The sequence below is a fragment of the Haematobia irritans genome, chromosome 3 (genome assembly GCF_050003625.1).
Source record: "Haematobia irritans isolate KBUSLIRL chromosome 3, ASM5000362v1, whole genome shotgun sequence".
Classification (NCBI taxonomy): Eukaryota; Metazoa; Arthropoda; class Insecta; order Diptera; family Muscidae; genus Haematobia; species Haematobia irritans.
In genome coordinates this window covers 12,502,063-12,515,915 of record NC_134399.1, presented here as the reverse complement: position 1 = coordinate 12,515,915, position 13,853 = coordinate 12,502,063, and the positions used below count along the sequence as shown (strand labels likewise).

Below are 13,853 nucleotides of genomic sequence, written 5' to 3'. Positions count from 1 at the left end.
TCCATGGGTGTTTGAGGCAATATATTAACATCACGTACCAAATTTCAACTGAATCAGATGAATTTTGGTCTTCCAAGAGGCTCCGGAGGTCAAATCTGGTGATCGGTTTACATGGGGGCTATATATAATTATGGACCGATATGGACCAATTTAGAGACCATATACTAACATCATGTACCAAATTCCAGCCGGACCGGATGAAATTTGTTTCTCTTAGAGGCTCTGCAAGCCAAATCGGCGGATCGGTTTATATGGGGGCTATATATAATTATGGACCGATGTGGACCAATTTTTGCATGATTGTTAGAGACCATATACTAACACCATGTACCAAATTTCAGCCGGATCGGATGAAATTTGCTTTTCTTAGAGGCCTCGCAAGCCAAATCGGGGGATCGGTTTATATGGGGGCTATATATAATTATGGACCGATATGGACCAATTTTTGCATGATTGTTAGAGACCATATACTAACACCATGTACCAAATTTCAGCCGGATCGGATGAAATTTGCTTTTCTTAGAGGCCTCGCAAGCCAAATCGGGGGATCGGTTTATATGGGGGCTATATATAATTATGGACCGATATGGACCAATTTTTGCATGGTTGTTAGAGACCATATACTAACACCATGTACCAAATTTCAGCCGGATCGGATGAAATTTGCTTCTCTTTAGAGGCCTCGCAAGCCAAATCTGGGGATCGGTTTATATGGGGGCTATATATAATTATGGACCGATGTGGACCAATTTTTGCATGGTTGTTAGATACCATATACCAACACCATATACCAAATTTCAGTTGGATCGGATGAAATATGCTTCTGTTAGAGGCTCCACAAGCCAAATCGGGGGATCGGTTTATATGGGGGCTATATATAATTATGGACCGATGTGGACCAATTTTTGCATGATTGTTAGAGACCATATACTAACACCATGTACCAAATTTCAGCCGGATCGGATGAAATTTGCTTCTCTTAGAGGCCTCGCAAGCCAAATCGGGGGATCGGTTTATATGGGTGCTATATATAATTATGGACCGATGTGGACCAATTTTTGCATGGTTGTTAGAGACCATATACTAACACCATGAACCAAATTTCAGCCGGATCGGATGAAATTTGCTTTTCTTAGAGGCCTCGCAAGCCAAATCTGGGGATCGGTTTATATGGGGGCTATATATAATTATGGACCGATGTCGACCAATTTTTGCATGATTGTTAGAGACCATATACTAACACCATGTACCAAATTTCAGCCGGATCGGATTAAATATGCTTCTCTTAGAGGCTCCACAAGCCAAATCTGAGGGTCCCTTTATATGGGGGCTATACGTAAAAGTGGACCGATATGGCCCATTTTCAATTCCATCCGACCTACATCGATAACAACTGCTTGTGCCAAGTTTCAAGTCGATAGCTTGTTTCGTTCGGAAGTTAGCGTGATTTCAACAGACGGACGGACGGACGGACATGCTTAGATCGACTCAGAATTTCACCACGACCCAGTATATATATACTTTATGAGGTCTTAGAGCAATATTTCGATGTGTTACAAACGGAATGACAAAGTTAATATACCCCATCCTATGGTGGAGGGTATAAAAAAAAATAATTAATTAATTTTTATTTTATAGAAAAAAATGTGCCACTTTTTGTGCAACCCTATATTGCGAATAACACTTTTTTGCATATAGCAGAAATTCTCAACAAGAACACTAACCGTGGTGAGCACACCTCAGCTCCCTCAAGTTATAGGAAGTGCCATTTGAAGATATGAATAAATGTGTCACTTTCTACTTCTCATATCATAGAGTTCTCAAGCGGACAGATGTACTGTACTGTCTGATATTTCATAATTCTATAGAAAAGGAACTGATTAAATACAATTAAATCGTATTTTGTTCTGTAAAAACAATATGTGTCACTCTTTGTGCCACACTTTTAAGCCAATGGCACTTTTTCCGCCACTTTTTAGAAATGTTTGTGACACAATAAAGTATAAATGACCAAATAAACGCATTAACTATAATCTCAAGTTTTCAAGCTGTTATGAAAATCTTGAAATTTAAAGAAACGTTAAAAATCAATGGATGAAGTGGAAGGGTTTAAAAAAATGCATTACTAAGAAATTGAGATCTAATCCAGGTGTGAAACACAATTGAGAAAATTGTCATAGTGTTTAGAGGTTTCGATTAAAATAGATTTTCTATTTAAATTTAAAAAAAATTCAATTAAATTTAAGATAATTTGTTTAATTGAATATTCTGTTTAAGAATTGCATAATATATATTTTTTTTAATTTTCGAAAGAAAGCAAAGATATAAAAATTCCATTTATTTTAAGAATATAGATAAACAAATTGAACTCCTTCCGCTTTGGAGATTATTATTCTCAAATGCATCCATTGCTCGCCTATTTCTTTTTACCATCGTCTTTGACAATTCCTAGACTCACCATTTCCTTGTATAGAACTTTACCTATGGTCGTTGGATTGTTGGTGACCACAACATTGGCACTTTCCAAAGCATTAATTTTGTCACGAGCTCCTCCCTTGCCACCCGAGATTATGGCACCAGCATGACCCATACGACGACCTGGTGGAGCTGTCAAACCAGCAATAAAAGCTGCCACAGGTTTTGGCGGATCTCCACAGTTGTTCTCCATTAAAAATTCAGCTGCCTTTTCCTCAGCATCTCCCCCTATTTCACCAATCATAATGATACCCTTACATTCGGGATCTTCTAGGAATAGTTCCAGACAATCAATAAAATTTGTGCCATTAAACGGATCACCACCCAAACCAACGCACAACGTTTGACCCAAACCATAATAGGTGGTCTGATTGACAGCCTCATAGGTTAGGGTTCCCGAGCGTGATACCACACCCACCATACCACGTTTGTGAATACTGCCAGGCATTATGCCAATTTTACATTTATCCGGGGCTATAATACCAGGGCAATTTGGACCCACCAGCCTTGATTTATCTTGCTCGAGAAGGGCATGTTTCACCTTAACCATATCATGTTGGGGTACACCCTCTGTTATACAAACTATGAGGGGAATTTCCGCTTCAATCGATTCCATTATGGCCTCGGCAGCTCCTGGCGGTGGTACATAAATGACCGAAGCGTGAGGATCCGTCTCTTGTTTAGCTTCCTCCACGCATTTGAAAACGGGCAAATCTAAATGTTTAGTACCCGCCTTCTTTGGCGATACACCGCCCACAACTTTGGTGCCATATTTTATAGCTTCACTGCAATGAAAGGTGGCTTGCTTTCCCGTAAAACCTTGACATATAACTTTGGTGTCTTTTTCCAGCAGCAGATTTCTCAATGTATTATGATAAGGATCACAGGAATTGAAACGTTTACCACAAATTAGGGGACTCAGAGGTAGCGAGATTTGTTTGCTGATCAAACGACGAACTTGAGTTATTAAAGCCATTTTGGTTCGAGTTTAAAAAGAAGTTGAAGATGTCTCCGCAAACGTTTTTTTTTGGCTTCTGTCTCCCAAATGACACAAATCGATAATATTGAAATTTATTTTAAATATTTCCATATTTTCTATGTCAAATTTTTTTGAAGGAATCATCAAATTGAATTGAATTTCACAAAAGCACAGTGATTATTTAGGCAATTACACTAGAAAAAAATTGCAAACGATTTTCCCCATCGACCTTACAAAAGTTATCGATAATGCATAAATCTGAACAAACAAAGGCGAGAACTGAGGTGTGCATCGCACGGTCAGCGTTGCTGTTGTCAATTTTGATTAAGTGGCAAAAAATCTGTCATTCGTTAGAAAAGGTGGCAAAAAAAGTGGCACATTTTTTATAACACACAAAAAAAAATTTTTCTGATTCAATCACTAAATTAATTGATCCAATTAATTTTTTAATTGAAATGTCTTCAATCACGAAAATGATAGTATCAATCACAGTTTTAATTGGGCATAGAAAAAATTCTTGATTAAAAAATTAATTGATTTTTTCAGCAAATTTCAATTAATTTTTTAATTGATTCAATTAAAAATTTAATTGATGTTGATTGCAAAACTCAATTAATTTATTAATTAAAAAGGTAACTATTTTTAATTACTTTCTGAATTGGCTTAGAGGTTTTATTTGGATTAACAAATGATTGTTTGAAATACATTTTTAATTAAAAATTAAAAAAAAAATCAGCGCTTTTTTTAACTGAAATAGTCTTCCGAATTTGATTAAAAAGTTAATTGTATAAATTAATTATTTAATTAAAAATTTTAAAATTTTCAATCATTGACTTAATTAACTTAATGTTTCTATCATGATTAAAAAGTTAATTGTATCAATTAATTTATTAATTGAAAAGATTTTCAACTTCAATTAACTTTTTAATTGGAAATATTTTGGTGATATTTTTTTCTGTGAAAGGAAAAAATGTGAATTAAAATGTATTTAGTCCGTTTTTCTGCGTAATTATGAAATGTCAAACGGTATAAATATAACAACACACAAAAAAAAATTTTCTGATTCAATCACGAAATTAATTGATCCAATTATTTTTTAATTGAAATGCCTTCAATCGCAGAAATTATAGTATCAATTAAAAAATTAATTGATCCAATTAAAAAATTAATTGATACTATTAATTTTTGTGATTGATTTTTGTTTCAATTAAAAAATTTGTTGATTCAATTAAATTTTTAATTGAATATTTCTTAAAACTCAATTAAAATTTTAATTTGAAAATTTTTCGTGAATTTTTTTCTGTGTACGCTCAAAATCTCTATGATATGAGAAGCAATATATTTTTATACACTCCACCATAGGTTGGGGGTATATTAACTTTGCCATTCCGTTTGTAACACATCGAAATATTGCTCTAAGACTCCATAAAGTATATATATTCCGGGTCGTGGTGAAATTCTGAGTCGATCTGAGCATGTCCGTCCGTCCGTCTGTTGAAATCACGCTAACTTCCGAACGACACAAGCCATCGACTTGCAACTTGGCACAAGTAGTTGTTATTGATGTCGGTCGGATGGTATTGAAAATGGGCCATATCGGTCCACTTTTACGTATAGCCCCCATATAAACGGAACCCCAGATTTGGTTTGCGGAGCCTCTAAGAGAAGCAAATTTCATCCGATTCGGCTGAAATTTGGTACATGGTGTGAGTATATGGTCTCTAACAACCATGCAAAAATTTGTCCACATCGGTTCATAATTATATATAGCCCCATATAAACCGATCCCCAGATTTGGCTTGCGGAGCCTCTAAGAGAAGCAAATTTCATCCGATCCGGCTGAAATTTGGTACACGGTGTCAACATATGATCTCTAACAACCATGAAAAAAGTGGTCCACATCGGTCCATAATTATATATAGCCCCCATATAAACCGATCCCCCGATTTGGCCTGCGGAGCCTCTAAGAGAAGCAAATTTTATCCGATCGGGCTGAAATTTGGAATATGGTGTAAGTACATGGTCTCTAGTAACTATGCAAAAATGTGTCCACATCGGTTCATAATTATATATAGTCCCCATATAAACCGATCCCGCAATTTGGCTTGCGGAGCCTCTAGGAGTAGCAAATTTCATCCGATCCGGCTGAAATTTGGTACATGGTGTTAATATATGGTCTCTAAAGACCATGCGAAAATTGGTCGAAATCGGTCTATAATTATATATAGCCCCCATATAAACCGATCCCCAGATTTGGCTTGCGGAGCCTCTAAGAGAAGCAAATTTTATCCGATCCGGCTGAAATTTGGTACATGGTGTGAGTATATGGTCTCTAACAACCATGCAAAAATTTGTCCACATCGGTTCATAATTATATATAGCCCCATATAAACCGATCCCCAGATTTGGCTTGCGGAGCCTCTAAGAGAAGCAAATTTCATCCGATCCGGCTGAAATTTGGTACACGGTGTCAACATATGATCTCTAACAACCATGAAAAAAGTGGTCCACATCGGTCCATAATTATATATAGCCCCCATATAAACCGATCCCCCGATTTGGCCTGCGGAGCCTCTAAGAGAAGCAAATTTTATCCGATCGGGCTGAAATTTGGAATATGGTGTAAGTACATGGTCTCTAGTAACTATGCAAAAATGTGTCCACATCGGTCCATAATTATATATAGTCCCCATATAAACCGATCCCGCAATTTGGCTTGCGGAGCCTCTAGGAGTAGCAAATTTCATCCGATCCGGCTGAAATTTGGTACATGGTGTTAGTATATGGTCTCTAAAGACCATGCGAAAATTGGTCGAAATCGGTCTATAATTATATATAGCCCCATATAAACCGATCCCCAGATTTGGCTTGCGGAGCCTCTAAGAGAAGCAAATTTTATCCGATCCGGCTGAAATTTGGAACATGATGTTGGTATATAGTCTCTAACAATCGTGCAAAAATTTGTCCACATCGGTCCATAATTATATATATCCGCCATATAAACCGATCCCCCGATTTGTCCTCTGGAGCCTTTTGTAGGAGCAAAATTCATCCGATCCGGTTAAAATTTGGTACGTGGTGTTATTATATGTTCTCTAACACCCATGGAAAAATTGGTCCATATCGGTCCATAATTATATATAGCCCCCATATAAACCGTTCCCCTGATTTGATCTCCGGAGCCTCTTGGAAAAGCAAAATTCATCCGATCCGGTTGAAATTTGGAACGTGGTGTTAGTATATGGCCGCTAATAACCATGCCAAAATTGGTCCATATCGATCTATAGTTATATATAGCCGATCCCCAATCACACAAAAATTGGTCCATATCGGTTCATAATCATGGTTGCCACTCGAGCCAAAAAAAAATCTGCCAAAATTTTATTTCTATAGAAAATTTTGTCACAATTTTATTTCTATAGAAAATTTTGTCAAAATTTTATTTCTATAGAAAATTTTGTCAACATTTTATTTCTATAGAAAATTTTGTCAAAATTTTATTTCTATAGAAAATTTTGTCAAAATTTTATTTCTATAGAAAATTTTGTCAAAATTTTATTTCTATAGAAAATTTTGTCAAAATTTTTGTTCTATAGAAAATTGTGTCAAAATTTTTGTTCTATAGAAAATTGTGTCAAAAATTTATTCCTATAGAAAATTTTGTCAAAATTTTATTTCTATAAAAAATTTTATCAAATTTTATTTCTATAAAAAAATTTGTCAAAATTTTATTTCTATAGAAAGTTTTGTCAAAATTTCATTTCTATAGAAGATTTTGTCAAAATTTTATTTCTATAAAAAATTTTGTCAAAATTTTATTTCAATAGAAAATTTTGTCAAAATTTTATTTCTATAGAAAATTTTGTCAACATTTTATTTCAATAAAAAATTTTGTCAAATTTTATTTCTATAAAAAATTTTGTCAAAAATTTTATTTCTATAGAAAGTTTTATCAAAATTTAATTTCTATAGAAAATGTTGTAAAAATTTTATTTTGTCAAATTTTTATTTCTATAAAAATGTTTGTCAAACTTAATTATATACATATTTAGTCGGCCTTTTTTAGTTTAATATATACCACGTATGGACTACCTTGCAATTTAGAAGACGGTGTTAGGAAGTTTTAAGATACCTTGCCATCGGCAAGTGTTACCGCAACCCAAGTATTTCGATTATGGATGACAGTTTTGAGTAGAAGTTTCTACGCATTCTATGGTGGAGGGTACATAAGCTTCGGCCTGGCCGAACTTACGGCCGTATATACTTGTTTATATATTGTTTTATTGGTTTATTGGTTTTTTATTCGATCTTTATTCTTTCAAATAAATATCAATAATTTGTTAAGCTTGAGGAAAAACTAAGATCCCAAGCTTAACAAACTATTGATATTTGTTTTTTATGTATATTGTTTTCTTTCGAAAATTAAATACAAATATTATGCAATCCTTAAACTAATTATCTTAAATTTAAGTTAATTTAATTTTTAAATTTAAATAAAAAAATCTATTTTAGCATAAACCTATAACCACTATCACAATTTTCCCCATTGCCTTTCACACCTGAATAAGATCTTGGTTTTTTCATAATGCATTTTTTATTATTCCCCTCCCACTTCATTCACTGATTTTTTACGTTTCTCTAATTTTCAAGCTTTTCATAACAGCTTGAAAACATCAGATCATTATCGTTAATGCGTTTATTTTGTCATTTATATTTTACGGGCAACAAAAGTCTGGGTGTTTTTGCAAATGGTATCGACACCACGATAAGAAATGTTGAAAAGTTTTTAATGCGGGATTTGCGATTTCGTTCAATTGGGATAAGATTTTCATGCGTAAAGTGATGATAAGACATTTTCAACTTTTCTGGCAAATGAATTGCTTAGAGATCATAAATGGCAACACTTAAATACAATGATGCAGGACTTTCTTTAACCGAGAAAAACGTATAACAAAGAAGAGGAAGGATATTGGATAAGAGGATGTGCAAACATATCCTTTTTTTGGTATTTAAGTCAAGCATGAAATTAAATTTAGGAAAATGCAGTTTAGTATAGTAAGAGTTTTTAGTGAAAACATAGTCAAGCTTTTAAGTCCTAATGAATATATGGACAATTCAATTATTTCTCTAACAACAAATAAAATATAATAGAGAAATATTAACAAAAAAAAACAAATTAATTTAAAAAAATAAAATTTTAACAAAATTTCTATAAAAATAAAATTTTGACAAAAATTTTCTATAGAAACAAATTGACTAAATGTTCTACAGAAATAAAATTTTGACAAAATTTTCTATAGAAATAAAATTTTGACAAAATTTCCTATAGAAAGAAAATTTTGCAAAAATTTTTTATAGAAATAAAATTATGACAAAATTTTCCAGAGAAACTAAAATTTTGACAAAAGTTTCTATAGAAAAAAAAATGTTGACAAAATTTCCTATCGAAATAAAGTCTTGACAAAATTTTATATAAAAATAAAATTTTACAAAAATTTTGTTTAGAAATAAAATTTTGACAAAAAAAATCTATAAAAATAAAATTTTGCAAAAATTTTCTATAGAAATAAAATTTTGCAAAATTTTCTTTAGAAATAAAATTTTACAAAAATTTTCTATAGAAATAAAATTTTGCAAAAATTTTCTATAGACATAAAATTTTGACAAAAATTTCTATAGAAATAAAATAAAATAAAATTTTGCAAACATTATCTATAGAAACAAAATTTTGACAAAGTTTTCCATAGAAATAAAAATTTTGACAAATATAGAAATAGGAATAAAATTTTGCAAAAATTTTTTAGAAATAAAATTTTCACAAACTTTGCGAGAGAAATAAAATTTTGCAAAAATTTTCTCAGAAAAAAAAAATAAAATTATGACAAAATTTTCCAGAGAAACTAAAATTTTGACAAAAGTTTCTATAGAAATAAAATTTTGACAAAATTTCCTATCGAAATAAAGTCTTGACAAAATTTTATATAAAAATAAAATTTTACAAAAATTTTCTTTAGAAATAAAATTTTGACAAAAAAAAATCTATAAAAATAAAATTTTGCAAAAATTTTCTATAGAAATAAAATTTTGCAAAATTTTCTTTAGAAATAAAATTTTACAAAAATTTTCTATAGAAATAAAATTTTGCAAAAATTTTCTATAGACATAAAATTTTGACAAAAATTTCTATAGAAATAAAATAAAATAAAATTTTGCAAACATTATCTATAGAAACAAAATTTTGACAAAGTTTTCCATAGAAATAAAAATTTTGACAAATATAGAAATAGGAATAAAATTTTGCAAAAATTTTTTAGAAATAAAATTTTCACAAACTTTGCGAGAGAAATAAAATTTTGCAAAAATTTTCTACAGAAAAAAAAAATTGTGACAAAATTTTCAATAGAAATATGAAATTGACAAAACTTCCCATATAAAAAATTTTTGACAAAATTTTCTATAGAAATAAAATTTTGATAAAATTTTCTATAGAAATAAAAATTTTGACAAAAGTTTCTATAGAAATACAATTTTGACAAAAATTTCTCTGAAAATAAAATTTTGCAAAAATTTTCAATAGAAATATGAAATTGACAAAACTATAGAAATTTTCAATAGAAATATGAAATTGACAAAACTTCCCATATAAAAAATTTTTGACAACATTTTCTATAGAAATAAAATTTTGATAAAAATTTCTATAGAAACAAAAATTTTGACAAAAGTTTCTATAGAAATACAATTTTGACAAAAATTTCTCTGAAAATAAAATTTTGCAAAAATTTTCTATAGAAATAACATTTTTTTGACAAAATTTTCTATAGAAATGAAATTTTTGGGAAAATTTTATATGGAAAAAAAATTTTGACAAAATTGTCTATAGTAATAAAGTTTTGACAAAATTTTCTATAGAAATAAAATTTTGATAAAACTTTCTATAGAAACAAAAATTTAGACAAAGGTAAAAACAAAAGTTTGATAAAATTTTCTCGCGAAATATAATTTTGCCAAAATTTTCTATAAAAAATAAAATTTTGCAAAAATTTTCTACAGAAATAAAATTTTGCAAAAATTTTTTACAGAAAAAAATGGTGACAACATTTTCGATAGAAATATAAAATTGACAAAACTTTCCATATAAAAAAATTTGGACAAAATTTTCTATAAAAATAAAATTTTGCAAAAATTTTCTATAGAAATAAAATTTTGACGAAATTTTCCATAGAAATAAAAATGTTTACAAAATTTTCTATAGAAATAAAATTTTGATAAAATTTTCTATAGAAATAAAATTTTGCAAAAATATTTTATAGAAAAAAAATTTACAAAATTTTCTACAGAAATAAAATTTTGATAAAGTTTTCTATAGAAATAGCAAAAATTAGGTATAGAAATAAAAATTAGCAAAATTTTATTTCTATAATTTTACAAAAATTTTCTATAGAAATAAAATTTTGCTAAAATTTTCTGTAGAAATAAAATTTTGCAAAAATTTTCTATACAAATAAAATTTGCAAATTTTCCATAAGACCATTTAGGTTTATAAAAATTTTCTATAGAAATAAAATTTTGGCGAAATTTTCCACGGAAATAAAAATTTTGAAGAAAATTTCTATAGAAATAAAATTTTGATAAAATTTTCTATAGCAACAATTTTGACAAAAGTTTCTATAGAAATAAAATTTTGACAATATTTTCCCTAAAAATAAACTTCTGCAAAAATTTTCTATAGAAATAACATTTTGACAAAATTATCTATGGAAATAAAATTTTGACAAAAATTTCTTTAAAATGAAATTTTTGGGAAAATTTTGTATGGAAATAAAATTTTGATAAAATTGTCTATAACAATAAAATTTTCTATAGAAACAAAAATTTTGACAAAATTTTCTATAATAAACAAAATTTTGCAAAAATTTTCTATAGGAATAAAATTTTGCAACAAATTTTTTTTAAATAAAATTTTGACAAACTTTGCGAGAGAAATAAAATTTTGCAAAATTTTTTTTGAAATAAAATTTTGACAAACTTTGCGAGAGAAATAAAATTTTGCAAAAATTTTCTACAGAAAAAATTGTGACAAACTTTTCTATAGAAATATAAAATTGACAAAACTTTCCATATAAAAAATTTTGACGAAATTTTCCATAGAAATAAAAATGTTTACAAAATTTTCTATAGAAATAAAATTTTGATAAAATTTTCTATAGAAACAAAAATTTTGACAAAAGTTTCTATAGAAATAAAATTTTGACAAAAATTTCTCTAAAAATAAAATTTTGCAAAAATTTTCTATAGAAATAAATTTTGACAAAATTATCTATGGAAATAAAATTTTGACAAAATTTTCTATAGAAACAAAAATTTACACAAAAGTTTCTATAAAAACAAAATTTTGATAAAATTTTCTCGCGAAATATAATTTTGCCAACATTTTCTATAAAAAATAAAATTTTGCAAAAATGTTCTATAGGAATAAAATTTTGCAAAAATTTTTTTAGAAATAAAATTTTGACAAACTTTGTGAGAGAAATTAAATTTTGCAAAAATTTTCTACAGAAAAAAATGTTGACAAAATTTTCTATAGAAATATAAAATTGACAAAACTTTCCATATAAAAAAATTTTGACAAAATTTTCTATAGAAATAGAATTTTGCAAAAATTTTCTATAGAAATAAAATTTTGACGAAATTTTCCATGGAAACAAAAATTTTGACAAAAGTTTCTATAGAAATAAAATTTTGACAAAATTTTCTCTAAAAATAAAATTTTGCAAAAATTTTCTATAGAAATAACATTGTTGTTGTTTTTTTGATTTCAGCTTAAAACCATACATTGACCAAACTACAAGTGTAGCTTAACCAATAGAGGAAAAGAATGTTTGTCAAATTTATTTGGGCAAAACCCTATAGACTGCAAGATGGTTGGATGGACGCACGTTTCGGAATTACCACATTCCTCATCAGCATCCTCTACTTGCAGCAAAACTATCAACCAATTATCAGAATAAATGTAGGCAGCTCATTAATCCCAACAATAAACCACACTTGAACCCTCCGAAAAAAGGCTTTACATTGATAGCCGGCTTATGCCGAAATAAATTCGTACAAACATCTCTCTTTTCCTTTGCCACCATCAAATCATCGATTTGAGTGAAGTTGGCTGGGTTTTATTTATTATTTATTTATTTTGACAAAATAATCTATGGAAATAAAATTTTGACAAAATTTTCTATAGAAATGACATTTTTGGGAAAATTTTGTATGGAAAAAAAATGTTTGACAAAATTTTGATAAAATTGTCTATAGCAATAAAATTTTGACAAAATTTTCTATAGAAATAAAATTTTGCAAAAATTTTTTATTAAAAAAAAAAATTGTACAAAATTTTTTATAGAAAAAAATTTTACAAAATTTTTTATAAACAAAAATTTTACAAAATTTTCTACAGAAATAAAATATTGCTAAAGTTTTTTATAGAAATAGCAAAAATTAGGTATAGAAATAAAAATTAGCAAAATTGGCATAATTTTATTTCTATAATTTTACAAAAATTTTCTTTAGAAATAGAATTTTGCAAAAATTTTCTGTAGAAGTAAAATTTTGCAAAAACTTTCTATACAAATAAAATTTGCAAATTTTCCACAAGCCCTCTCAAGTTTAATGTTTTGTTTTTTATAAATGAAAGAATTTCCAATACATATTTCATTTGTACGCCAATTCTATGCTGTCTACCTTTTATAAATAATGGCCAACATGGGATTATTCCTAAGCTATGAAACAAATATTTATTCCACTCTTTATATCAATGTAAGAGTATTATGAGTTAAATACCTTATTTTAAATTCAATTCAATTTATATGGGTATTGATATGGACACTTAATGAAATTCCAATCATAATATAAATAAATTCATTTAAGGATTTTGCAAATCCTAAGCAAATCTGATAGAGATACAAATGTGCATTCTAAATCAGTATCGATATTGTCATAGTGTACTAAGTCAATATGGATGAAAATGAAAATGCAGAAGTTCAACTAAAATTGAAATAGAATTATGACCAAGAGTATTCAATTTGGAATCGCATCTAACTATTTAAAAATGTTAAAATAGCCCATAATGCAATAATGGCATTTGTGACCATTCTATAGAAAATGACTCCATGTAGCGTGATATCAATTGTTCCACATTCTTTTACATCCATATCCAGTTAGCAGATTGTGTGACATACCATCCTTCCGTACATAGAACTATTTTTAGAATCTCGTATACAATATCATAGCTTCCATAGCAACATATTTGACCATCTGTATTCAATATTTCCCATTTGTCAATTTCGTGAAACACTTTGGATACTCAAACGCAAATGGATATTTGTTAAGATTCTTGACCATTTTCATT

At 28.8% G+C, this 13,853-nt stretch overlaps 1 protein-coding gene across 1 annotated transcript; it reads right to left on the bottom strand.

Annotated features, from left to right (window-relative positions):
• Nucleotides 1-2,250: 2,250 nt before the first annotated feature.
• Nucleotides 2,251-3,556, bottom strand: LOC142230648 (succinate--CoA ligase [ADP/GDP-forming] subunit alpha, mitochondrial-like). Its single transcript, XM_075301289.1, has one exon. It carries the CDS (start codon nucleotides 3,449-3,451, stop codon nucleotides 2,417-2,419), a length of 1,035 nt encoding a protein of 344 aa, XP_075157404.1. The 5' UTR covers nucleotides 3,452-3,556; the 3' UTR covers nucleotides 2,251-2,416.
• Nucleotides 3,557-13,853: the final 10,297 nt, after the last annotated feature.

Coding starts and splice junctions, on each gene's coding strand:
- LOC142230648 (XM_075301289.1), bottom strand. CDS start 3,451: ATGGCTTTAATAACTCAAGTTCGTCGTTTGATCAGCAAACAAATCTCG.